Source organism: Chionomys nivalis, chromosome 11 (genome assembly GCF_950005125.1).
Source record: "Chionomys nivalis chromosome 11, mChiNiv1.1, whole genome shotgun sequence".
NCBI lineage: Eukaryota > Metazoa > Chordata > Mammalia > Rodentia > Cricetidae > Chionomys > Chionomys nivalis.
The window spans coordinates 38,897,452-38,923,582 of record NC_080096.1 but is presented as its reverse complement, the minus strand read 5'-3'; the positions used below and the strand labels follow the sequence as shown (position 1 = coordinate 38,923,582).

Here is a 26,131-nt window from a genome sequence, read left to right as displayed (position 1 = left end):
AATGTTGACTTGTTAGGTTGTAGAACGGAAAGACATACTCGACCCAAGACAGAAACCAACAGATTTAACGGAAAGAAGCGCTACACTTAAGTGATTGTAGTGACTTATGTTCCGGTTCCCTAGGATCACCTATCAGTTGTGCAATAACAGGCCCCAAGCATGGTTTTCCTGGAGCTTGCGTCAGTTGATTGCCTCATGCCTGAGTGAAGACGTGCGGATGCTAGGGGAAGAAAAGGTCCAGAGCTTCTCCAAAGTGCATGCCTGCAAGACACAGACGTGTGCATAGCAAAACGCGCTTACTGGGTGGGTTTCTAAGGAATCCCGAGGAGAAGTCTAACAATGAAATACTGTAGTCCAGTCTTCTTTAATTTGCACAGTGGGACGGGAAATGCCAAGCCAATGGGTGACTTCTCTGTTGTGAGAGGATGATCTCACCGATAATAATTTGCATTTCGAATATTTAGTGCAGTGGTCCTTGGGAGGGAGGGGCTAGGCTGGAGGTCAGACGCAATTAACAACGGTTTTCCCGAATTCGGCCCACCTTATGCTGCTGTGTCCCTAGACCTAGACATCCAGGACTTAGGAAAAGCAAACTCAAAATGTACTACCCCCATCTTTCTGCGTGATCTGCACCTTTAAACTTACTCCATTTCAAAGCGGACCCCGGAGGCACCGCCCACATCCGTCTAACATCACTTCCTTCAGTGTTTGGGAGAAGGAAAAAAAAAAAAGAAAAAAAGAAATCTGGGAACCCGAGGGGTTGGCCTGAGCGGCAGTAGGAGAGCGGACCAGACTTGCTGCTGGGAATCCTGTGTTCTTTCAGTCCGGTGGCCCTGTGCTACTACCACCATGGAGATGTCGCGTCGTTTCGAGGCCACCTGTTTGCTGTGCTGCAGTTTCCTGCTCCTCATCACTTCTTCAGACGGTCGCACTGGGCTTGGAAAGGGTCAGAACTCGTTCTTATCGTAATCTTTACCGACCTCGGGTCCCCTTCTTGCCCTAATACTCTCGCTGAATCTTAGGCCACACCAGATTTCTTTTTATCTTCTTCCTCAGCTGCTCCGGGGGTATTTCTTGGGGTAGGGAGTACCTACCTGGTGGGAGAGGATTTAAGAGAGGGAAGTTGTACTTGAGGGCGCTCTTAATTCTTGGGTTTGTGAAGATATGGCCCTTAAATTAGGACTAGGCTGTTTAAGAGTCCAACACGTGTAGTATTGGGCGCTTGGGAAAACTTTCTGGAACTGTCTACCTTTACGCCTGAAGAAATAGGGTCTCTGGTGACTTGTGTGTGTATCAGAGATTACCGCTTGGGTTTGAAGATCTCACCACCCGGGAGATGCAGAAGAAAGAGCCAAATGAAGGCGAGGTCTTCTGCTAGGTTACCGACAGTTGTCTCTGGTGTAGCTCAGCTAGTGTGTGGAGGGAACGGACTTTTTTAGATGGAGGCATCAGTAGTTATGAATAAAAGTTAGGAAGTGTGAACCCTCTACTCCATGCTGTTACCTACATCTTTCTAAACTTGAATACCTTCTTTTTTGAAAGCTTAATTGGCTAACTGGATGAGATGTAAATGGATCCCAACCCTACTTTGATTATTTTTGCATACTGATCTTACTGTATGGGTTCCTCCTGCTCCTGCTGCTGTGGTGGGGTGTGTGTACGTATGTGTGTGTATTTAGTGTGGTATCTGCCCACGTGTGTGCTGGTGCATGGCACACATGACTAGGCCAGAAGAGGATGCTAAGTGTTTGCCTCTTCTGCTTGTTCTCCACTTAGGAGACAGGGTGTCTCATTGAGCCTGAGCTCACCATTTATGTTAGCGTTCCTGTGAGTTCCTGGGATCCCAGTGAGTTCCCCATGTCTGGAGTTACATGCATGAGTTGCCATGCCAGACTTTTATATGTTACTTAAAATTTGAACCCAAGCCCTCTTGTCTTCACAACTATTTTTATCCTCTGAGCCATCTCCAGGCCCAATCATACTGTTTTTAATTTTAAGAGATTTATTGTGTGTGTGTGTGTGTATACGTGTCTCTGTGTATGTGTGTATGTATGCATGTGTGTCTGTGTGTGTGTGCACATGTGTAAATGTATGATCCAAGTAGGCCAGAAGAGAGTGCAGTTCCTCAGGAGCTGCAAGTACAGGCCTGACATGGATGTTGGGAACCTCTGGAAGACTAGCAAGTTCTTTAACTATTGAGCCATCTCTCCATCCTGTTTATTCGTTTGTTGTTTTGGTTTGGTTTTGGTTTTTCAAGAAAGGGTTTCTCTGTATAGTCTTGACTGTCCTAGAACTTGCTTTGTAGAATAGTCTGACCTGGAACTCACAGAGATCCACCTGCCCCTGCTAGGATTAAAGGCACGTACCTCCACTGCTCGGCTGTTGTTTGTTCTTGTTTCTTTTTGTTGGTTTGGTTTGGTGTTGGTCTGGTTTTTAGAGACAGTGTCTTTCTGTGTAGCCCTGGCTGTTCTGTAGCTTGATCTATCGACCAGGCTGGTCTCAAACTTAGAAGTCCTCCTGCCTCTGCCTCCCAAGTGCTGGAATTAAAGGTGTGTACCACCACCACCCGGCTGTTGATTATTTTTAATGCTTCTCATTTTTCATTCTTTGCTGGGCAATGAGTTTGAGTAGAAATTGAGTGGGCCTGGACACAGTCGCCTGTGTTAGTATTGATTTTTGATTACCAATGATATTTTGGTCATTGACTAGAGACGTGCAATAAAGAGAATAGAGCAGCTCTTGCTTTTGTTGGGTGTGTATTCCGGTCAGAAAGAGTGAGGATAGGCCAGGTCATAACAGATCACTGAGAGAATTTCAGCTTTTATCTTATAAACCTGTGGTAGAGTAAGAAGTTAAGCTGAGGAGGACAAGGGAGCTGCCATTGACTTGAGTTAGGAGGGTGAGAAAAAGCTTTTCTAAGGTGATGTGTGGATGTCTATCTATAAAGGATGTGTTACACTGCACAGTGAGTCCTATTGGGTCAAAGTGTTTCAAATATTGATAATCCTGCTGTAAAACAGACTGTCCTATGTATAACTTACATATAGATTCTATGGATTAAGATTATATCATACTTACCCCACCTCAAAAAAAAAAACAAAAACAAAAACAAACAAACAAAACCCCACGTGCTCCCTGAGGCCAGAGTTCCCAGGATTTCTGACCAGTATTGTTTCTTCTGGAATGTCTAAGTAGCTCCAGCTCTTTCCAGAAGATGCCTTGGCTCTTTGCAGAGAGGAAAGATGGAGTGACCTCCCTTCCTACCCTCCCCCACAAGTTTCACTATGAAGAGCAAACACAGCAGTGTGGAGTGTGCACTATACTGGGATTATTAGGGCCTAGATTTTAATCTTGGTCAGGTCGTTTAGCCAGCTCTGGTCTTCCCCTGGTGACCATTTATTAAGGGGGAGGGTTGGGTTGGAGATGTGTCCTGAGGGCCTTACAGCTCTAACATCCTAATGTCCGAAAACACTGTTCTCTCAAGACTAGAAATTGCAAATGTCTCACCCTTGAACAGAAGAAGTATAATGACTGGCGTTTACTTCTCTTCTGCTGCCTTCAGGCACTGCTCTATGCCTTTTTCCTACAGCAACTGTTTTCATTCTTAGAGTAACTCTGTGAGGTGGGTAATATTTTTCTTGTCATCCCCATTTCACAGATGAAGACTCTAAAATGAGGCATTGGGAGTTAAGTGGACAGCAGGAAGTGGTCCGCACCGCCGTGCCCCCCCCCCCCCCATGTAGAGGAAGAAACCAGCCACTCTTGCGGTCATCCTGCTCACAATAGAAATCGATGATTTCAATCTCTGGAATTAAAAGTTGGGCACAATAACACTCCATGCCCTGTTTTCAGCCACAGTCACGTCAGGAGACATGTTTTTGTTAGCTATATTTAGCGTTTATGCAAACGATAGAGGTTCTGAGCTGCAATTCCAGCTCAGCTTTCTGGCCGCAGACCTCTCTTGGCCAGGCTGTTTGTTACTCTGCCTTTCAGGTACAGTGTTCCCTGTCTCAGCCTGGCTGCCGGCTCTGACACTTGACCTCTCGTTATTTAGTTTTCACCAGCTGGAGTGTGAGTTGATGCTCTTCTAATGTCTGTAGCACGGTTTTTAGGACAAAGCTTGGACACGGACATAAATAGTGGGTTTGGAAATGGCTTTGCCTGTGTTAGGCATCGTCTCGGGAAAGAGCTGTTGGCGCGGGAGCCTTTAGTTTCCTTTGCAGATACCTGGCGTGAACTGTCTTGCAAGTGACACCTTAGGAGACTGGAGAGACACCTCAGAGATTCCGGGCTGCTGTGGCCAGGAGTATGGGTGCTTAAAACTGTCCCTGTGTAAGTTCTTTTTCAAGGGGAGAACAAAAGCAAAGCAAAACCCCCTCAGGCGTTGTAGAGCTGAAGCGTTCTCGAGGTGCATTCCCTCGTTCATTTATCTGGGGTTCTCGAGGTGCATTCCCTCATTCATTTACCAGTAAACAGATTTTTAAAAACCGCTATGCTTAACAACACATTGTCAGTATTGGTTTTGTTATCATAAGCGCTTACATTTTTTCATCTCCTTGCATCTTTGCTGCATTCAGGAGAGCTGGTTACCTCCCGCCTGTCTCTAAGGTTGCTCTTTTAATCTAGCCATTGAAGTTTTAAAACCTGAGCAAACAAAAGAGGGGCCTGAGAGAGGGCTCAACAGAAGCGCTTGCTGCACAAGTGTTTCGACTTAGGTTTGACTCCTGGAACCAACACAAAAGTGAAAGTAGAGAATTCATAAAGTTTTTCTCTGACCTCTACACAGGTACAATGGCAGCAAAAAAAAAAAAAAAAAAAAAAAAAAGCCGGGCAGTGGTGGCGCACGCCTTTAATCCCAGCACTTGGGAGGCAGAGGCAGGCGGATCTCTGTGAGTTCGAGTCCAGCCTGGTCTACAAGAGCTAGTTCCAGGACAGGCTCCAAAACCACAGAGAAACCCTGTCTCAAAAAACCAAACTAAAAAAAAAAAAAAAAAAAAAAAAAAAAAACAAGCCGGGCGGTGGTGGCGCACGCCTTTAATCCCAGCACTTGGGAGGCAGAGGCAGGCGGATCTCTGTGAGTTCGAAACCAGCCTGGTCTACAAGAGTTAGTTCCAGGATAGGCTCCAAAACCACAGAGAAACCCTGTCCCGAAAAACCAAAAAAAAAAAAAAAAAAAAAAAAACATAAAAAAAAAACAGGTACAATGGCAGGTACTCCCACATGCACACTTGTACGCATGCAGCAAGGAAGAAAAAGGAAAGATAGAGCAGAAACTACACTTTACATATGTGCCCTTTCTCCTTCCCGTTTCCTGTATTAGCACTGACAGGTTTACTCCAGTTGATATTACAATTCAGGGCTGTCCTGGAACGAGCTCTGTAGATCAGGCTGGCCTCAAACTCACAGAGATCCGCCTGGGATTAAAGGCGTGCACCATCACCGCCTGGCTACATTTCACTCTTAGTGTATGTTTTGTACATTTTGACAAATGGAAAGTCACTATTAATTTGCCCCGGCTGCCTTAGTAAGTACTATAGATCAAGTGGGCCTCTATTTATCTTTGTTTGTGTTTGTGTGTGTTCATGCATATGGAGGCCGGAGGTCAACCTCAGGTACTGTTTTTCAGATGACTAGCCACCTTGTTTTTGAGACTGGGTCACTCTTTGGGACCAGACTTGGCTGACTAGCTAGAGAACTCTAGGGATCCCTGAGTCTTCGCCTCCCCAGCTTTTTACATGGATTCTGGAGACTGGAGAGGGTCTCATGCTTGTGTAGCAGACATTCTACAGACAGCACTGCATTGATGGTCTTAACATCAGAAGTTTATGTTTTGATGATTCTAAAGGCTTGAAACCAAGATGAAGATGTTGGCAGGGGTGGTTTCTGCTTTTATGACCCTCTTTTCTCTACTAACATGGTCTTCCCTCTGTGTGTATTTAATCTCTTCCTTCAAGAATTAGTGTCGTCTTCATTACTTCTTTAAAGACCATATCTTCAAGCAGTGTCGTATTTAAGGCACTGAGGATTAGAACCTCGACATAGATAGGGAGAGACATTGTGCGCAGTTCAGGCTGTAACAACCAGGATCTGACAGTGCACTATCGTGTTACAAAATAGTTTGCTGGTATCACAAGCCCACATTACGAGGGTTCTGGGGTTCTGGGGCTCAAACTTTACTGCCTGAGATAGCTCCTTGGCCCCTACATTTTTTGTTTGCTTGTTTGTTTTTGTTGTCTGGTTTTGAAATGGAATTGAATGAATCCAGGCTGGCCTCAAAACTCAAACACACTTAGTATGACTCCAAGAACATCCTTAAACTTATGATCCTCTTGTCTCCACCATTGAATGCTGGGATGGCAAATGTACACATGCTACCTTTTCCTGATTTAGATTTGACAGTTTCTTTTGTGATTCCATGAGTTATTTCTCTAAACACTTCATATGTAGTTTTTGTTCTGTTTTGTTTTTAATTCTGTGGTCGATAAGCCAAGTACCTAAAGTCCTCATGGTCTAACTCACTCTGTTTCTGATGATTTGTTTGTGTGCGCACGCGTGTGTGTTTAAAGCAATTTGTGGATTTATGGTGGTAAACTCACAATAGTTGTTCATTATTAACTACCTTACAGCCCTAATTCCTAGGGGAATGTTTCCATCTAGAAAGGTTTCATATTTACTGAGGGTGGGGGTGGGTGGGGATGAACTGGATTTCGGACCTAGAATTCCTCTAGTTTTCTTTTGTCTCAGGCTCATCTCTAGTTTGCCACATCATAGTAGGTGTTTGCTTTTGGGTTGGGTGACCTCACCTCTGTTTGTCCTTCCGACTTCCAGCTCACTTTGTGTTTGCAGAGAGATTTCCAGTGTTGTAGTGAGTTTACTCTGAAAGTCGGTTTTATCTGGGATGTCATTGTTGTGTGGGTGGGTTCCGCTGCAGACTCTTTAGTCAGGCATGCTGCCAAAGCAGGACCCCATTGTCCAGGTTTGAGGCGTGTGAGTAGTGATGATAAACCTTCCAGTCCTGGGCATCCTCCCAAATTCTCTCTCAGTGATTCACTCATCGGGATCAAACTTTGGACCTTAGGCCGGTGACACTCCCCCTCCCCCTTGGCCTGTAGCCCATGCTGTTGACATGGGAAAATGATGATGGTTAGTTCGGATATTGCTCCTGTGTGTTAACACTAGTGAGTTTTTGTTCCCCCGTGGTAGAACATGGATAACAATTAGATTGTAATTCATTTGGGGGAAATAAATTTCTGAAATACAAAGGTAGTGACTGAAAAGGCACGAGGCTGGATGTGAAGTCCCAGGTTAGCAGTGAGATAACCTAGGCTAACCTGTTGGCTTCCCCGAGCCTCAGCTGTAAAGAAAAGCAAAAGCTACTCCATACACTGATGTTCAGATGCTGACTGTGTTAACGTGTTTCTGTTTTTTGTTTGCTATTCAGCAATAAGCTTATGAGAGACAATTATTATTTGACTCCTGAGAAAACTGAAATATAGAGAGGGGAAATAGTGAATTATTGTCAGGGTAACATGAGTTGGCTTGTAAAATATGCTGTCCACATGTTAATAATAGCAGACACAAGGAACATCACAGGAGGGAGGGCAAGAAGAGGATGGGAAGGGATGCTGTGAAATGTTGTCTTCTGAACATGACATAGCAGTTGTACCTTGAACTCAGCATCTGTGGCTGTCTGCAGAAGGGTCTCACAAGGCCCCACTCTCCTGTGAGGAGAAAGAACCGGAGTCGCCACAGGACACACCAAGACTGAGTTCGCAGCACAAAGGATATTTATTTTGTCCCAGATGGACAAAAGGCAGGGAGTAAGAGACAGAGACAGGAGATAGATGAAAGAGAGAAGAGGAAAGGGGCCTGGGGGTTGATGTTTGACCTGGAGGTACAAAAGACAGCCTCTGGCTGGAGAGGAGACAGACATGGCCCATAGGCAATGACAGTGCCTAAAGGGAAAAGGGGAAACCCCATGTTAGGATGAGTTAGTTTGTTTTAATTGGGCATGTTAATTAGGATTTTAAATTAAGAATTTAATAATTTTATTACTAATAGAGTCGATAGGGAACTTTTGATTGCTGGACTTAAATACTTTGATAGCTGGACCTTGGTGGTCAGCCTCAGGAGGAGGAAGTGGCCAAATAAGGGAATAGAACTTGGTGACTACCTTCAGGAATGTAAGCTATGGCTTAGCAAGGAGGAGAAAGGTGAAAGACAAAACCTGTCAGAGCCGTGTTTGCCATGGGCTTGTTAGAGCCCTTCAATAGGTATATAACTTAATGGTTGCTGGAGAAGGCGTCATCCTCAGTGGTTAGCCATTAGTAAGGTGCCCTTGCTCAAGTAAATAACCTCCCAGCCAGGCTCATGCATGCAACCCTAACTAAATGGGCACATACACAAATAGGAGGATTTACGAGGAAGAAGGGTGTTAGTGGGAGGGGAAAGGATAAAAAAGGATAATAGATACATGAAATTTGAAAAAATAAATACATTTAAATAAATAGCAGCTAACATTATGATCACTAACATTTTCTGGAAAGAATATAAGATTTTTAAGAACTCTTATGGAGTACTTGCATGTGTACTGATAAGTGCTAGGGAAACAGGAAAAGATGCAAGAGGGGAATTCCCCTTGGAGTAAGGAACATGGATACAAATGGTAATGGATGTCTGGGAAATGTGTGTGTGTGGGGGGGTAAGAATGGAGTGGTTTGAGAGCAGGCCCTATCAGAAGACAAGCTCTCTGGGCTTTCTGCCTCAGTGCTGAGCTGGAGGCTAGCGTGGGGAAGAAAGGCTGAGGTGGACCAATTACGAAAAAGCCTGGAGGGGAGAGAGAGAACAGTGCTGTGGGTAAAGAGCCAGAAATGCTTCTGTGTCTTGGGTTTTAAGAAAAGTGTAGAGTTAGGTTGCAAAAGTGAGTGGATGTTTTTATTTGTTTGTTTGTTTGTTTGTTTGTTTTTAAGACAAGGTCTCTTGTGTACACTTCACCTGTCCTGGAATTCTGTGTACACCAGGCTGGCCTTGGAACTCACAGAGATCCAGCTGCTTGCTCTTCTCCCTGAGTGCTAGGACTAAGGGTGTGCACCATCACGCCCAGCTAGGTTTTTTGTTTTGTTTTATTTGGGATTTTCAAGATGGGGTTTTTCTGTGTAGCCTTGGCTGTTGTGGAACTCTGTAGACCAGGCTGGCCTCCAACTCTTACAGATGTGCCTGCTCTGCCTCCAGAGGGCTGGTATTAAAGGCGTGCGCCACCACTGCCCAGCCAGGTCTTATTTTCTTATTGAAGCCTTTGTAAGCGCTTCTTTTATCCTTGGGACACTAACTCTGAAAATTTTCTTACTAAGCAGTAATGTAATTGAGAAAGATCATGGGGTCCAGGGAGGTGGGTCAGTGGGTACAAGTGCTTACCACAAGTCTTGTCAAGCTGAGCTCAGTCCCTGGGACCCACACGGTGGGAAGAGAGGGACAACTCTTTTTCTTTTCTCTTCTTTTTTTTATAATTTTTTTTTTACATTTATAAGGTTGTATTTTTTTAAGTGGGTTATGATGGGTAAAGGGAAGAAGGGGAGAAGAGGAGAGAGAGAGATAAACAGGGGGTAAGGGGAGAAGTGGGGAGAAGGGAGAGACAGAAGCTGCTAAGAGAGAGAGGGGGAGAGAGAAAGGGAGAGAGAGGGAGAAGAAACAAGGGCCAACTCTTGAAGATTGTCCTCTGATTTCCACACAGAGGCTGTGACACATGAATGCCCAGATAAATAAACGAACATAGTTTTAAAAAGAAAAAAAATCTGGCTGAATTGTGGGAATGACAATTGATGCCCCTACCTGAGCTCATTTATTAGTTCCTTATATCAATATTCAGAGGTAGAAATTAGTGTCTTGACTCTCTAGATGGTAAGATTGGCACTTAGATGGCTTCATTCAAACCCCACACACTTAATGGGAAGTGGAGTTCCAGATCTATGTCTTTGTGACCCTAAAGCCGCACCTTGTGTCATTTCAGTGATGTGCTCTTTGTTTGCACTGTAGGACATTCTCATTCATTCTTACAGTGTTGTTGGCCCAGCATTTCACGTCATTGTTTAATCTCCATGACAATCATTAATTAGACGGTGTCGTCTCCATTGAGAGGCCTGAAAACAGGCTTGGGGAGTGTGATGATTCATGGTTTATACCCAGAGAACAGTAGGCTAGGTGTTGAGCGCCAGGCTCTTAGCAGAGAAAAGCTGTTTTGTTTTTCCTGTTTGTGGCACCATTACAAACGTGCCTCACTTCCTTCTGTGCCTATGTTCTGGATGTTTATAAGGCTCTTTCCTTCTAGGCTTTGGAGATCATATTCACTGGAGGACATTAGAAGACGGGAAGAAAGAAGCAGCTGCAAGGTATAAACGTGGTGTCATGCCATTGACAGTGACAAAACTTTCTAGCCATTAGCTTAGCATTGCTTTCACGTGAAGGGCCATGTCAAGGCCCCACAAGAACTAAATAATACTTGGGAGACGGAGGTAGGCGGATCTCTGTGCGTTCCAGGCCAGCCTGGTCTACAGAGCGAGTTCCAGGACAGGCTCCAAAGCTACAGAGAAACCCTGTCTCGAAAAAAGCTCAGCATGTACTGTGTCCCGGGTATTAGATAATCTCAACCAACTCATTTAGTTTTCACATTTCCATGAAGTATGTTTCTTTGGTTTTTTTTTAGCAATATGAAATTAAGCCACTCAACAGTTAATTTGTCCAAGATCACAAGTTGGTATAAAGTAGAGGTGAGCATCCAACACCTCTTTAGGTTCTTTAACTAAAGAGCCGGGCCGGTGCTCTCAACCCTAAGTTATACGGTCTACTAACCTAAAGCTAAAATGGTGTTTTGTTTCAGGTCTGCGTACAACAACCCAGAGCACAAGACCTGGGGGAGGAGGTGGAGGCCGGGAACTGTCAGTTTTACTTGGATGGGTTTATTTAGTCTTCACAGCCTCTGAGATTGGTACACCTATGAAATAACTGTTACATTTTATAGAAAAAAAACTGAGATACAGAAAAGTGAAGCTACTGTCCAGTATTTAAACTGCTGTTAAATGGCAGAGCCAGGACTTCATTTCTCTACTAGTGTATTGGAGTCTTACTCTGCCCCAAAGTATGTGTCCTACATGATATCACAATACTGGCACAGGCGTGCTCACACTTACACTTCTACACCTACCAAGCTAGTAGTTGCTGTTCCAGAACAGATCCTACAGCCTCTTGACACTGGGGTCTCAACCTTCTGCAATAGAATTGCCAAATTTAATAATAGAAATAAAAGATGCCCAACTAAATTTATATTTTACACAAAGGAAAATAGAATATGTCTATGCAGCTTAATGCATTTTTTAAAAAATCTTAAATTCAGATTTAATTGGGAAATCTGCATTGTATTTGACAACCTGTCCAAGATGAAAATTCCCATTAGTCTTTCAAGTTAAATAAATAATCTGAGGGGGCTGGAGAGATGGCTCAGTGGTTAAGAGCACTGACTGCTCTCCCAGAGGACCCGGGTTCAATTCCCAACCCAACATGGTAGCTCACAACTGTCTGAAGATCCAGTTGCAGGGGATCTGACACCTTCACACCAATGCATATAAAGTAAAGTTAAATAGACCGTAAAAAATCTTAAAAAATAAAAATAATCCGACCCAAGGATATAGCTCAGTGGTAGAGTGCCTGCATGAGGCCCTAGCCCAGCACCCCTCTCCAAACAAATAGAGACAAATTCAGTATCAACCAAGTCTTCAACGAGTTTTCTGGGCATCTCTCCACTTCTGTTCTTCACACTAACATGGCTACCTGTAGCATTTTTTACTGTGTGTGGGCACTTAATTCTTCCAGTTAAGACCCTCAATTTCCTTAAGGGAACAGTTTTATGTTCATATCATACCACGGAAAGACGTTGAGGATTTAAATAGTTGTTGTGAATAAACATTTACTAAGAGCTACTAGTTGTAAGAGAAGTCCTGACTAGAGAAGCTTCGTTTGTAATTTGCTTTCTGTGTGCTAAATGTGGTGCTAGTAATTTTGTGGGATGCCCATTAAATCCTAATTAATGGGCATCTTTGGCGCCAGGGCAATCATATTTTCTTAGACCTATAACGTGGTGTAAATAACTGATGCCATCTAATCTCCGTGTCTTTCTGAGAATTTTGGTCCTTGAACTGGTTGGTTTGGCATTCCCGTTTCCATAGAAACAAGCGCACTTGTAGAAAAACAGGACGTTCGGGTTTCACTTCCGGCTCACGCCGGAAGTCTACTCGACCGTCCGCACATGGGTGGCCCTAGGGAAGATGCCGCTCGTGGTGTTTTGCGGGTTGCCGTCCAGCGGCAAGAGCCAGCGGACTGAAGAGCTACGCCGGGCGCTGGCCGACGAGGGCCGCACGGTGTACGTGGTGGACGACGCTTCTGTGCTGGGCGATCAGGACGCGACGGTGAGGGCGTACGGCGACCCTGCCGGTGAGAAGGCGCTGCGTGCGGCGCTGCGGGCCGCGGTGGAGCGGCGCCTGAGCCGACAGGACGTGGTCATCCTGGACTCCCTCAACTACATCAAGGGCTTCCGCTACGAGCTGTACTGCCTCGCGCGGGCCGCGCGCACCCCGCTCTGCCTGGTTTACTGCATACGCCCGGTCTGGCCGAGCCCTAGACCTCAGGGGGCTGAGGCCGCTGAGAACCGCGACCCGGCGGCTGTCAGTGTGAGCTGGAGGCCGCGCGCCGCGGAGAGCGAGGGACCTCGGGTAGCCGGCACCGTGGGGGAACAGCGCCCCGCCAGCCTGTTAGAAAATGGGGCGGCCCTGCCGGCTGTCCCCAGGGAACTGGATCCGGAGGAAATCCTGCCATCAAGTCCTCCAGCGGGTGTGACTCCGGAATCCGAGAAATCTGCGAAGCCTGCTTCCAGTGCCTTTCCTCCCGAACTTTTGGCGTCCTTAGCGCAGCGCTTTGAGGCTCCTGACTCTCGGAACCGCTGGGATCGACCTTTGTTCACCGTGGTGGGCTTTGAAGAGCCATTGCCCCTGGCTGAGATCCGATCTGCACTGTTCGAGAACCGGGCACCCCCGCCCCATCAGTCTACGCAGTCCCAGCCCCTGTCCTCTGGCAACTTTCTGCACCAGCTGGATCAGGCCACGAACCAGGTGTTGAGTGCCGTGATGGAAGCACAGAAGGGCGCCCTACCCGGAGACGTGTTAACACTTCCTGGCACCACGGAGCACCTTCTGTTTACCCGGCCCCTGACCATGGGGGAACTGAGTCGTCTCCGTCGCCAGTTTATTTCCTACACAAAAATGCATCCCAACAACGAGAACCTACCTCAGCTGTCCAATATGTTTCTAAAGTATCTGAGCCAAAATTTGCCCCAATAGAGGCACTGGGAGGCGGCAATGGTTCCTGTCTAAATTGCACTGTACTTTGTCCGGGAAGAATAGTGTGAAGGTCTACAGAGCCTACTGTACTAGGGTTGCTAGGGTTGACTGACTCAATTTCCTGGCCACCGCTGTGCGTGTCACGCCTGCGTGTAAAGCATAAGCTAAGGCACAGGAGTAGTAGCTCCGGAGATCTCAGGGGGCAGTTTTTCTTTGGTTGGACCCTGCCTGGGGATATTACATCTGGATGGAGGAGAATTGTTTTAAGTCAACTGTGAGTAGAAGACGAAGATGATACAGTTTTGTATGACCCTTTCATACTACAAATATATTTGAGTATAGTACTTCTTGCTATATCCTGCGTCATCGAACACAGATACGTTTTTTGTTCTGGGGAAGCTGATATTTGTATAAGACAACCGTTAGTTATTTCCTCTAATAAAAATTTTCAAAGTTGTCTCCTGGACTCTTAATGTAATTTAATATTCTCACTGTAACTTAATACTTTACATGAGTCGTGGCATATCTTTGGCTCATAGTATTTTTTATATGAGAGGCTCAATTGCTTGGTCTTTATATTTTGACACCTTCCATAGCAATTGTGCTTCATCGTATATTTCGAGGCAAGAATCACTAATCTTAATTTTGTTGGTAACAGACAGTAAATACTGGATTCCCGTTATCCGTATAATTTTTCAGACTTGGCTTTGGTCTTGAGTAATTGTTTGTATGGAATGTTTAATTGGATGAAGGGTGGCCATCACAGAATCTGTGGAGGATAACTAGCTGCTGAAAGAAGGTACTTTTGGGAGACTGTAGAAAAGTTAGTATTTGAAACGCAGCTGTAGAAAAATGGTCAGCAAACATGTTCTGTCTAGATGACTCTTCTAAATGAAGGACACTACAATGTCCAAAAAGAACACTGGTTTTGGAATCAGTCTTTTTGTTAGCGTATAACTGGCAGAACTTAAGTTTCATGTTGTCAGTTAATATCGGAAGTCTTGATCTTTCTGGGTGGGGCTGGGGATTGAACCCAGAACCTTGTACAAGATGGGCAAGTGCTCTACCATTGAACTACATCACAGATTAATGTTTTCATTTCTATGAGACCATTAACAGTATCCACCCTAGATAAGTGTGTTGAAGTGTGCTTGTAATCCTAGCACTCAGGAGACTGAGGCAGGAGGATTGCCATGAGTTTAGGTCAGTTCAGGTTATAGAGTCAGAGACCCTGAATCGAAAGTAAAATCATGATGACATGGCCAGTCATGCATCCAAGCCTAACAAACAGTCCAACTTCAATCCCCAGGACTTACACCATGAAAGGAGAGGACCTCTGATCTCCATTGTACTTGCTCTCTCCCTTCCTTGCTTGCTTGGTCTCCCTTCCTCCCTGGAGCATGCAAGGCGCGCACACACTGAAATAAACATAATTATTACGCCAGGTGGTGGTGGCACACGCCTTTAATTCCAGCACTCAGAGGCAGGCAGATCTCTTGAGTTCAAGGTCAGCCTAAATATAATTATGTTTCACACTCCAGGAAATTATTTATTGGGGTGGAGGTCTCACTATGTACCCTTAGTGGGCCTGCAACTCATTATTTAGACCAAACTAGTGTTCAGATTCAGAGATCAGCCTCCAGACTGCTGGCATTAAAGCCATGTGTCATGATGCCTGGCTCATAATTGTAATTTTTAAAGTTTCTCCCCTAGGGTTTGTGGGGCTGTGTAGTTTAATGCATCTTAGTTATGATCAGTCACCTACATCCTGCCATCTGTGTACACTTGTCCTTCTCATGTGGTTTATAAGCCTTTACAGACACCAAAGGCAGAAGTAAGTCCATTTGGATTCTCAGTAAGCCTGAGGTGAGGTAGATAGTAACCTAACGCTTACTAAAGGAGCTAATGTACAATAGCACTGGTATATAGTGAATACTGTGTGCTTGATGTCAGTGATACTGTATGTGTCGGATATAGGAGAGGTAAAGACAGCTGAGAACACCTTGTCTCAGGAATTCTAAGTGTAATAGAGAAGCATTTCACCCACTGAACCATCTCCCTCACCCTATTGATAATTTGTTTTGTTTTCAAGAGAGGGTTTCTCTGTAGCTTTGGAGCCTGTCCTGGAAACTACCTCTTTTAGACCAGGCAGGACTCAAACTCACAGAAATTCCTCTGCCTCTGCCTCCTGAGTGCTGGGATTAAAGGTGTGCGCCACCACCGCCCTATCAATAATTTTTTTTCATATCAATAATTTTATATCCTTATTTTATACTTAGCATATTAATGGAAGGTCTTTATTTACATTTTCAGCTATTATGTAATAATCACTTTGAGATACAGTAACATCCAAAATATTATAATTGATGTTTTTTTCCTATTCCACCTTTTTTGTTTCTACTTTTGAAGTCCAACTGCAGAATTTATGGAAACAGAAGTTACAGTAGTTTTTTTTCTGATATCACCCATTAAATAGTTAGATTGTTTTACAGTTGAAACCAGGCAACAGAAACATTTCTATGCAGTACTCTTTGACTCAGTGAGCTGATGGTTTTGTTAGCATGCTTTTGAGGGATTCCACTAGAATATAATTTCTTTGTTTTTAAGTGGCTTGCCGCTGATGGTGATCATCCATAAGTCTTGGTGTGGAGCTTGCAAAGGTAAGTACAGTTGTTCCCCCCTGACGTTAGGCTTGAGATGTCAACATGTTAGTGTTGGTGCTGCCAGAGCACTGCTGATTGCCGTGAGCAATACCAAAGAAATACAGCGGGGGATGGGAAGAGTAAGATGCAGTTACATGGTGTATGGCATTAAGTGTGTTAATGTCTCGGACAGTACATCTAAGCAGAAGCTGGAATTCTGTACAGAGAGATACAAATGGTTTAGGGAAGGAGAGAATCAATCAGAACTGGAGGATACTTGCCTGTGGCATGTATTCTTTCTTCCTGCCATGTTTGGAAAGAAGTACAGCTGGGCATGGCAGCTTCTGGTAATCCCAGCACTCAGGAAGCTGAACAGAAGCATTGACACAAATTAGAGGTCACCTTGGACAATAGAGTGAATCTCTGTCTCAAAAATAAGATAAATAAGAAGAGTGTGCAAGCCAAGTGCTGTAGTGCATGCCTGTAATCCTAGCACTTGGGAACCTGAGGCAGGAGGATCAGAAATACAAGGATAGCGTGAGTTCCACTGAGAGACCCTGTTTTTTCTTAAGCTTTTAAAATTTTCATTGAAGCCGGGCGGTGGTGGCGCACGCCTTTAATCCCAGCACTTGGGAGGCAGAGGCAGGCGGATCTCCGTGAATTCGAAACCAGCCTGGTCTACAAGAGCTAGTTCCAGGACAGGCTCCAAAACCACAGAGAAACCCTGTCTCGAAAAACCAAAAAAAAAAACAATTTTCATTGAGTTTTCTTTAGTACCTATTTTATTTGTTTATATCTTATTTTATGCATGGGTGTTTTAGCTGCATGTATGTACGTGTACCACACTATGCTTGGTGCCTTCAGAGGACAGGAGAGTAGATTCCCAGGAACTAACCACCCTGTGGATCCTGGGAATCAAACTCAGGTCTCTGCAAGAGCAGTGAGGGTTCTTAACCACTAACCATCGCTCTGTTCCAGCATTTTATTTGTATTTATTGTAGGGGTGTTTTGTTTTGTTTGTTTTGTTTTGAGACAGGGTCTCGTGTAGCCCAGACTACTCTAGATCTTCTGCCAGGGTACTGTGCATACTGAACAAGCACTTTACTAACTGAGCTCCACTTCCAGCCCAAGAGACCCATAACAACAACAAAAACAAAATAAAAACTTAGAGGTGGTGTTGGGCCTCCTTATTCCAGCACTTGGGAGGCTGGAACCTGAGAACTCCAGTGAGGTCCGGGATAGCCTAGGTCTTAGTGTGAGGGTCAACGCCCTCCCCCCAGCAGCTACTAACATTGTGGTTCCTTTTTCAATAGAAATTAAATTGAAAAAAAGCAAACTGTGGGAGTCGTGAGATGGCTTATTGAGTAAAGACACGCTGCACAAGTCTGGCGTCATGGATTTGATTCCTGGAACCCATGTAAAGATGGAGAGAACTGACTCCACATATATTTCTTCTGAGCTCCATGTGTGCTGTATGGCATGTGCATACACACATGTACACACTTATAATTTAGATATATGTATGTATTTACAGTGTGGAGTTCAGAGTACAACTATGGGAGTCCATTCTTCTGCCATGTGGGTTACAGGGATTGGACTTAGGTCATCGGGAGTGCAGTGGGCATCCTTACCCACTGAGACATCTCTTCAGCTCATAATTTTTATTTATTTATTTATTTTTGTTGCTGAGACAGGGTCTCACTGTGTAGCCCTGGCTATGCCAGAACTCACTACGTAGACCAGGCTGGCCTTAGCCTGACAGATCCTCCTGTTGTGTGTCCTTGATTAAAGACTTGTGCTGCCACTCCCAGCCCCCCATTGTCTTCATTTCATAAATGAGAATCCCAGTTGGGGTCACATCATAGTACAAGTGTTAGAAGCAGGGTGAGATCTAGGTGCCCAGTTCTTGTTTTCCGATTACATTTTTAGAAAGATTCTTGTTCTTATTAGTGTTGTTTGAGACAGGACTCTGTATGGCCATGGCTGGCCTGGAACTTGCTCTGTAGAAAAGGGTAGCCTGGAACTCAGAAAGATTCACCTGTCTCTGAGTCCAAAACTCTGGAAATAAAGGCATGCTACACTGTGCCTGGCTTTTTTCTTTTTCTTTTCTTTTCCTTTCTTTCTTTCTTTCCTTTCTTTCCTTTTTTTTTTTTTTTTTTTTTTTTGAGACAGGTCTTGCTATGTTGCACAGATTGGTCTTAAACTCAAGTAGTTCAACATTCTTGGATTTTTTTGTTTTTTAATTGGTTTTTTGTTTTAATTGTGTTTGTGCATGTTGAGACATGTACATTTGTGTGCATGTGGAGACTGGAGATCAACTTTGAATGTTTTTCCAACTGGTTTCCGTGTTTTCAATTTTATTTTATTTATTATTATGTATGTGCTCACGTGATGTGTGGGTGAATGCCAGAAGACAACTCCGATGTTCGGTTTTCTCCTTCTACCTTTTCATAGATTCTGGGGATCGAAGTCGGGTTGCCAGGCTTACACAGCAATTGCTTTTACCTGCTGAGCAATATTGCTGGTCCTTACTTTGCTTTTTGAGGCGAGGTCTCTCAGTGGAATCTGGAGCTACCAGATTAGGTGACGCTGGCCAGCAAGCCAGTCAGTCCCAGGGATCCACTTATTGCTGCCTCCTGGACGGTGCAACTTCATGCTACTGTGCCCTGCTGTTTTCATGAGTACGGAGAATTGAACTTAGGCCCTCAGGCTTGCATGCAGCGCTTTACAGACTAGGCCATCTCCCAGCCCTCAATGCTAGGTTTTTAGATTTAAAAGTTTTAGTTATATGAATTAGGTTAGTAAATACCTGACCCATCAATGGGAATTAGTGATGTTTATACTCATTAGTGTTTGGGTATAATAATGTCTCCTTCATTGCGAAATCTTTTCATTTTTTTTCTCCCTAGCTTTAAAACCCAAATTTGCAGAATCTACAGAAATTTCAGAACTGTCCCATAACTTTGTTATGGTAAATCTGGAGGTAAGACTTCAAGAGTTTCCCCCTCCCCATGTCCCCTGTGATCTTAAGGTATTGTTTTAGATTTAGTATAATGTGATACTGGGTAGAATTGTTGTTTTTCTCTTGACTACTAAGGCTTACATGAGATATGTATTAGATAAGCCATCCAGCATTCAGAGAGGAGGCAGGAATGGAGAATTTGAATAAGTTCCTAAAATTTGGAGTCTTTCCATCCTAAGCGTTTGACTGTGATAGATTTTAAATTTTCATATAGCTCTTTTATAGATGGTCATATAGAGAGGCTACAACTTCTGAAAATTGTGACTCAGCTGAGCACCTACTAGATGCTTGGCTGAATTAGCCTTTCCAGTGCAACCTTCCTGTTTCCTCATGGAGGCAAATGTACCTGATACAGAATTCAGGTCTTGTGGTCCTGAATCTTAGACTATCAAGTCTTAGGCTTAGAAGGGATTGTTTAGAGGTCGGGCGGTGATGGTGCACGCCATTAATCCAATCCCAGCATTCGGGAGGCAGAGGCAGGCAGATCTCTGTGAGTTCGAGGTGAGCCTGGTCTATTAGAGCTAGTTCCAGGACAGACTTCAAAGCTACAGAGAAACTGTGTCTTAAAAAACGAACAAATAAACAAACAAAACAATAACATCAAAAAAAAAAAATCCCAAAAACCCAGAAGGGATTGTTTAGGTCATTGGTATTGTTCCCATCTCATAGAAAGGCCTGAAATCAAGTGTGTGATTTTGTCAAAATCCTAAGAGCCTAATACACGAGAAAATAATGTGAGCAAGGTGTGCTCCCTTCCGGCCACACTCTTCAAGTGTGGTACCATGTAGCACTATCATGATGCTTCCAGACGTGAGTTTTTTTAAAGAGATTGTTTGCTTAAACATAGGTCCAGTAATCTTCTGAACATGTAAAGAGGCAACATTGAAGCATCAAGCATGTAGTTAGTGGATAGCCCACTGCTAATTAAAGCAGTTTAAATAAATGCTATGTTTTTTAAATATACAATTTATTTTTATTTTGTGTTCATTGTTTTTTGGGCTTTTTTTCCCCTCATGTATGTCTGTGTGAGAGTGTCAGAGGCCCTGGAACTGGAGTTGCAGACAGGTGTGAGCTGCCATGTGGGTGCTAGGTCCTCTGGAAGAGCAGCCAGTGCTCTCTCCAGCCCCCATAAATGACCCTATTTAATTCCTGTAATGGGAACCTTGCTGTTTATTTCCCTTGAACACTATCTCCTTACTTTCTGGGGTAAACTGGGTTTTCTCTCTCAAAGAGGACAAGAGGTCTCCAGTAAATTCCCAGCTTAGGAAATGCAGTCACGGTGTCACATTATCCACTCATTCAGGAAGTACTGTGTGCGAGTCAGTGATAGCGGATTGGGAGTGCACCGGTGAGCAAAACAGAGTTCCCTCACCGGAGTAACATTCTAGCATGGGAAAACAAAATGAAATACATCAGATGCTGTTTAAAGCTATAGCCGAAAGCTAAGGGCAAAAGAGATAAGATTATTAACAATTTAAAATAGACATCTAGGAAAGAAAATTATATTTGACCAAAACAGAGAAGCAGAAAAGGGATGAGCCTGGTGGACGGTGGGGAAGTGTGTCCAGGCAGAGCGAGTCCAGAAGCCCAAGTTATGAGTGTGTCGGGTTTGTTGAGTGACAGTAATAAGTAGATTAATGTGGCTAAAGATGCCTGAATAAGGTAGAACATGAAGTTTAAGAAGTTCTAGGAGAACCAGTTGGTGGTGGTGCACACCTTTAATCTCAGCACCTGGGAGGCAGAGGCAGGCAGGTCTCAGTGAGTTCAAGGCCAGCCTAATCTACAAAGCAAGTTCTAGAATGGCCAGGACTGTTATACAGAGAAACCTTGTTGAAAAACCAAAAAGAAAAAGAATAGAAGAAGAAGTTCTAGGGGAACATGGGCGGGTCACATAGAGCCTCCTGGCCTGAGCAAGCCTGGAATCCTCTGGAAGACTTTGAAGAGAGGAAGAATATGTTCTCATCTAAGGATTATTTAATCTTAACAGGATGAAGAGGAACCCAAGGATGAAGATTTCAGCCCTGATGGGGGTTATATTCCACGCATCCTTTTCTTGGGTAAGGCAAATAACCTGTTGGGTGACCCAGGGTAAGAAGTTGGTAGAGAGAAATGATAAGCATTGGAATTACACTGATGACAGACCAGAGTGTCCAAGAATAAGGGACCTGGGGCAGGGCAAGGTGCTGCATGCCTGTGATTCTACTTTGGAGGATAATGTGTTTGAGGCTGGCCTAGGCTACAGAGAGATCTTGAGGTAGTGGTGGTGAGAAAAATATGAATGAGAATGAATAAACTTTTCCCCTAAATAACTGCTTTTATAGGGAAGCATACAGAGTATGACCCCCACCAAGTCATTCGTGGTCATTAGGACACCGCCCTGTGTCAAGGGCACTACTAGGATAGGTAGTTTCCACCCCTGGGTCTGTGCAGCAGCCAGTGGAATAGCACAACAAGTGTCTTTCAACATTTTTGTTTGTTTTGTTTTTTAAAGATAGGGTTTCGCCGGGCGGTGGTGGCGCACGCCTTTAATCCCAGCACTCGGGAGGCAGAGGCAGGCGGATCTCTGTGAGTTCGAGGCCAGCCTGGGCTACAAGAGCTAGTTCCAGGACAGGAACCAAAAACTACAGAGAAACCCTGTCTCGAAAAATACAAAAAAATAAAAAATAAAAAAATAAAGATAGGGTTTCTCTTTCTCTGTGTAACAGCCTTCACTGTCCTGGAACTTGCATTGTAGGCCAGTCTGGCCTGGAACTCAGCCATACCTACTTCTACCTCTGTCTCCCAAGTGCTGGGACGGGTGTGCACTACCACACCCAGCGCTGGGACGGGTGTGCACTACCACACCCGGCTTTGTCTTTCTACAGTGGTGGCACACCTCAGTGGTCCCAGCTCCAGGAGGCAGAGACAGGAGGGTCAGGAATTCAAGGCCAGCCTCCACTGGAAATTTGAGCTAGGTGGTGGTGGTGCAGGCTTTTAGTCCTAGCCCTGAGAGACATCTCTGTGAGTTTGAGGCCAACCTGGTCTAAGTTCCAGGACAATCAGGGTTACACACAGAGAAACCCTGTCTCAGAGAACAAAAACAAACAAACAAACAAACCAGAAAACCATAGGAAGTTTTAGGCCATCCCAGAATACATTAAACCCCATCTAAAAAAAAAAAATCCAAAAATTGATATACTGAAAATTTTTTACCAGATTTAATGGATGATATAAATAAAGAAATGAATAATTCTTGGGGGGGAGGTAAGTAAAAGGAATGAGAGGAGGGAAGGGAGTGGAGACTTAGATTGGTATGTATAATGAAAAAAAAGATAGTTTGCTTTCTTTTTTAAAAAAAAAAGATAAAAAAGGAAAAAAAAAGAAATGTATAATTCTGTCTTTATCAAGCGAAAAGAACATTCCAAAAAGGAAATAGCATTTGCCAAGGTACAGGATGGAAATGGTTAGCTATGTTTTTTTTTTTGTTTTTTTTGTTTTTTTTGTTTTTTTTTTTTTTTTTTTTACGATTATAGCATGAAATTCCAAAGGAGGGTGGTGACACAATGAACCCCAGAGCTGGGTCTTGTCTCCTGAGGACCTAGTGTACCAAGTGGTGTCGGAATTACTGCAACCCTCTCCCCATTTGTCTTCGACAGATCCCAGTGGCAAGGTGCGTCCTGAGATCATCAATGAGGGCGGAAACCCCAGCTACAAATATTTCTACGCCAGTGCCGAGCAAGGTGCGGTTCTGAGGGGCGGGAGGCAGAATGGTTGAGCCCTGGCAAGGTCTGGGACAGGAGGCAGAATGGTTGAGCCCTGGCAAGGTCTGGGACAGGAGCCCAGCTCCGCAAGCCTGTCGGCTAACCATCTCCCACAGGACTAGCTTTTGGCGAGATTCTATAGCAGAAACAACTGAAAGATAAAACCGAGCCTTTCCCCAGCTGCTTAGACTCCAATGGGAAGAGCTAATGACTGGCTAAAAGCTACCGGCTCCTGGCCTCGGTTAATAAGTCAGAGCTGGATTTGATTTGTTTTGGTTTTCCATTGCGCCTGTACTGTTCTTGTAAGAATCCAGAGGATAAAGAATGCAAACTGTTAGCTGAGCAAGTCAAAGCAGTTTCATAGATATTAAACAAAATGGATAGACAATCTAAGAATTTGTCTGGCTCTGGCAAGATGGCTCAGTGGTGCTGCCAAACCGGACGACCTAAGTTCAAAGGAGAGAGCTGACTCCTGCTAGTTGTCCGCTGACCTTTCCACAGGTGCTGTTGTATATTAGTGCTATTGCACACATGCTCAAAATAAAAACTGAAATGCAGAATAATAATGTGTCCCTAGAAAGACACAAAGACAATTCGCACCATGAAGATGAGCATGAATGGAGTAAGACTTGCTAGAAACAGGTAGCTTGCGTGCAAAGAGTGAGTTGTAGTCAGCAAAAAAGGGAAAAGCGTATTACAGGCAGAGGGAATGGCATTAGCCCAGAGCGAAGGAAGGCTGACGTGTCTGCCTCACTTTTTGGTCTCTTGGTTCTGAAGCACTGTCATTCTAGGGTTGGAATTGATGTCCTGTGTTGTCACTCTGTCCCCTCTCCCACCACCTGTAGAGGGTAGTCCCTTGCTAAGTGGCCGTGCTATCACCTATTGTTAGACTGCTGAGTCACTGATCACATCGTATCTGTCCTTGGAACTCTTATTCCTAGAGTGGAGAAGGGAAAAGATAGAGCATCGTCCTCTGGGTAAGGAGGATGCACCCACCTTAACCAGTGCGGGATCCTGGAAGTCGCGTTAGATGCAGACTTTCCACACAGAGAAGGGCAGTGGGGCTTTGAGTCCTAAACTCGTGTCTCTCAAGATTTACCGTCCTGTTTAGACTATGCAATTGCTTTTGTCTTCTTCACACTAACACAGTCCAAAGGTAAGCAAGCACAAGGCCTTTCCCGGAGTCCTCACAGCTGAGTTGGCATGAGACTGGAAACATTCAAACCTGGCTATACCAAAAGCATAAGTAACACATAAAGGGAAAGGCTAACTATATTAGCTACTTTAATGAGCATATACGGGTTTCCAAGAGTCCCAAGACAGACTGGCTCAGCCCAGCTCCTCCCTTGCCATTTTAGAGCCACCACTCAAGGGCACTGACGTCACTGCCCTCCTCGAAGTGCAAATGAGTGCTTAGGAGGGATTCCAGAGATGCACAAGGCACATTGTCCGCCTCTGTCTTTCCTTTCTTTCCCTAAAAACCTGGCTTCTTCCACTATAGCTGGTTAATTCTAAAAATGACAAGCCCTTCAGTAAAGATCCTAAGATCATTTCCTCTCGTGGTGTGCACATGCGTGCGTGTTTACTCACACCTCATTTCTCTCCAGGGAACGAGGTAAATGCAGCAGTCATTCCAAAGGCATCAGCGGGGCAGGGCAGCACGAGGGTGTTCCCTCTTCCCTGAGTATCAAGTGAGCATGTGCAGTCACGATGGGGTCAACAAGAATGCTAGAAGGCTAACCAAAGTAACGACTAGCATTTCTATAGATCTTACTAGTTTATGAAACACTTATATTGCTTAATTTCTGCTACAGTCAGATGTCAGTAGCATTCTCTCACTTTGTAGACAAGAAGGGAAAAGAAAGACATGATAGGGCTGAAATCCAGAAACAGATCTCGAGTCCAGGTCTTACGCTCTTCTCATATCTCTCCGAAAACATTTAAAGTCTGTGTTGTGCCATGTCAGGTACTAACGACAGCCCATACTCACCCCGTCCCTTACCTCTATTCCAGTTGTTCAGGGCATGAAGGAAGCTCAGGAGAGGCTGACAGGTGATGCCTTCAGAGAGAAACACCTTCAAGATGAGCTGTGACATGAAGGAGTGTTCTGGAAGAAAAGCAGCAGGTATCCTGAGGAATCACCCAGAACAGTTCAACCACCAGGAAACCTAGCTTCTACCTACACTGGCAGGAGCTCTCACTGTGGAAGAGGCTTGCTGCTGAAGCGGGTCCATGCATCCAGCAGCATGGCCATATCTTCTGCTCCCTCTCTCCTAAATAGCCATTCGTTTGAATGTAAAGGATGAAACTGTCTGGTACAAAACTTGAGCCACTTGGAGATTTGCTCCACATCAGTATTTGCCTCCTTGCCCGTTTCTTCCTGCTGTGCTCATGCTGAAGTGAACGGAGATGGGAAGTAGCTTTTCTATAGTGTTTTTTAAGGCGTCATTCTCCTTTTCTCTTGGTGATCATCCTGGGCTTCTTCCTCAATTCCTGTGGCCTTCCTTCTCTGTGTAGGCCTCCCTGCTCGCACGAATGTGTGTCACGAACGGCCGTGTGCTGGGACTCAGCCCCAGCTGGGAGCATGCTTTCTCCGTTGCTGTTAGAGAAACCCAAACCTTCAAGCCCTGAGTGGAGCCATTTTGTCAATTCATCAACTGTATTTTTGTACTGGGGTTAAAACAAAAAGAAAAGATAAGATATTAATTATTTCACTAAGCTTTAATAAAACTTTAAACAAAAAGATGCGGTGGCAGCCTTTCGTTATTAGGAAGGGAAGAAGGGCTAGAGGTAGTGCAGAGGATGAGGGAGAAAACTGGCCTGTACCAGGAGTCCTAGCCTAGGACCCCTGCTCATCCACCTACATCCAGGTGAGCACCTGGGCGTCTCCTTTGTTGTTATTAAGGCAGAATCTTAGGCTGTCCAGGTGTCCTCACACTCTTGGGTTCAAGTGATTCTCCCATGCCAGCCTTCTGAGCTCTTGGAATACAGGTGAGAGCATCTCTACTTCTAAAGCCTAATTCTCTCTGCCTTCATACCACTTTGAGCGTATCATAGGGTGTCGCGGCCCCCTTCATCCAGCAAGGATGACGCGACCACCGGAGCTCTTCTCACTGCAGTTTTATTCAGGACCTTTTGACAATTGTAAAATCTCTCTCTCTCTCTCTCTCTCTCTGGGCAAACCTCTCCCAGCCCTTAAGTAGGCCTGGGCCGCCAACCTCAGATTGCCAGGTGGGCACTGCCCATAGGTTCACGCATATGCAAGCAGCTGACAGTCATTGCGTGATAATAGCATAAGTCAGGCTTTAGCCATAGGAGTTGATTATCACAGAGAGCACTCGCTTT

The 26,131-nt window shown here is 44.6% G+C and overlaps 2 protein-coding genes across 2 annotated transcripts; both read left to right on the top strand.

Moving 5' to 3' along the window:
• Positions 1-502: 502 nt before the first annotated feature.
• On the top strand, positions 503-25,518 carry Txndc12 (thioredoxin domain containing 12). Its single transcript, XM_057785166.1, has 7 exons — positions 503-946; positions 10,325-10,385; positions 15,990-16,042; positions 18,934-19,007; positions 21,034-21,103; positions 22,682-22,765; positions 24,800-25,518. Exons 1-7 carry the CDS (start codon positions 850-852, stop codon positions 24,877-24,879), a joined length of 519 nt encoding a protein of 172 aa, XP_057641149.1. The 5' UTR covers positions 503-849; the 3' UTR covers positions 24,880-25,518.
• On the top strand, positions 11,760-13,848 carry Kti12 (KTI12 chromatin associated homolog). The gene has a single exon (XM_057785165.1). It carries the CDS (start codon positions 12,315-12,317, stop codon positions 13,380-13,382), a length of 1,068 nt encoding a protein of 355 aa, XP_057641148.1. The 5' UTR covers positions 11,760-12,314; the 3' UTR covers positions 13,383-13,848.
• Positions 25,519-26,131: the final 613 nt, after the last annotated feature.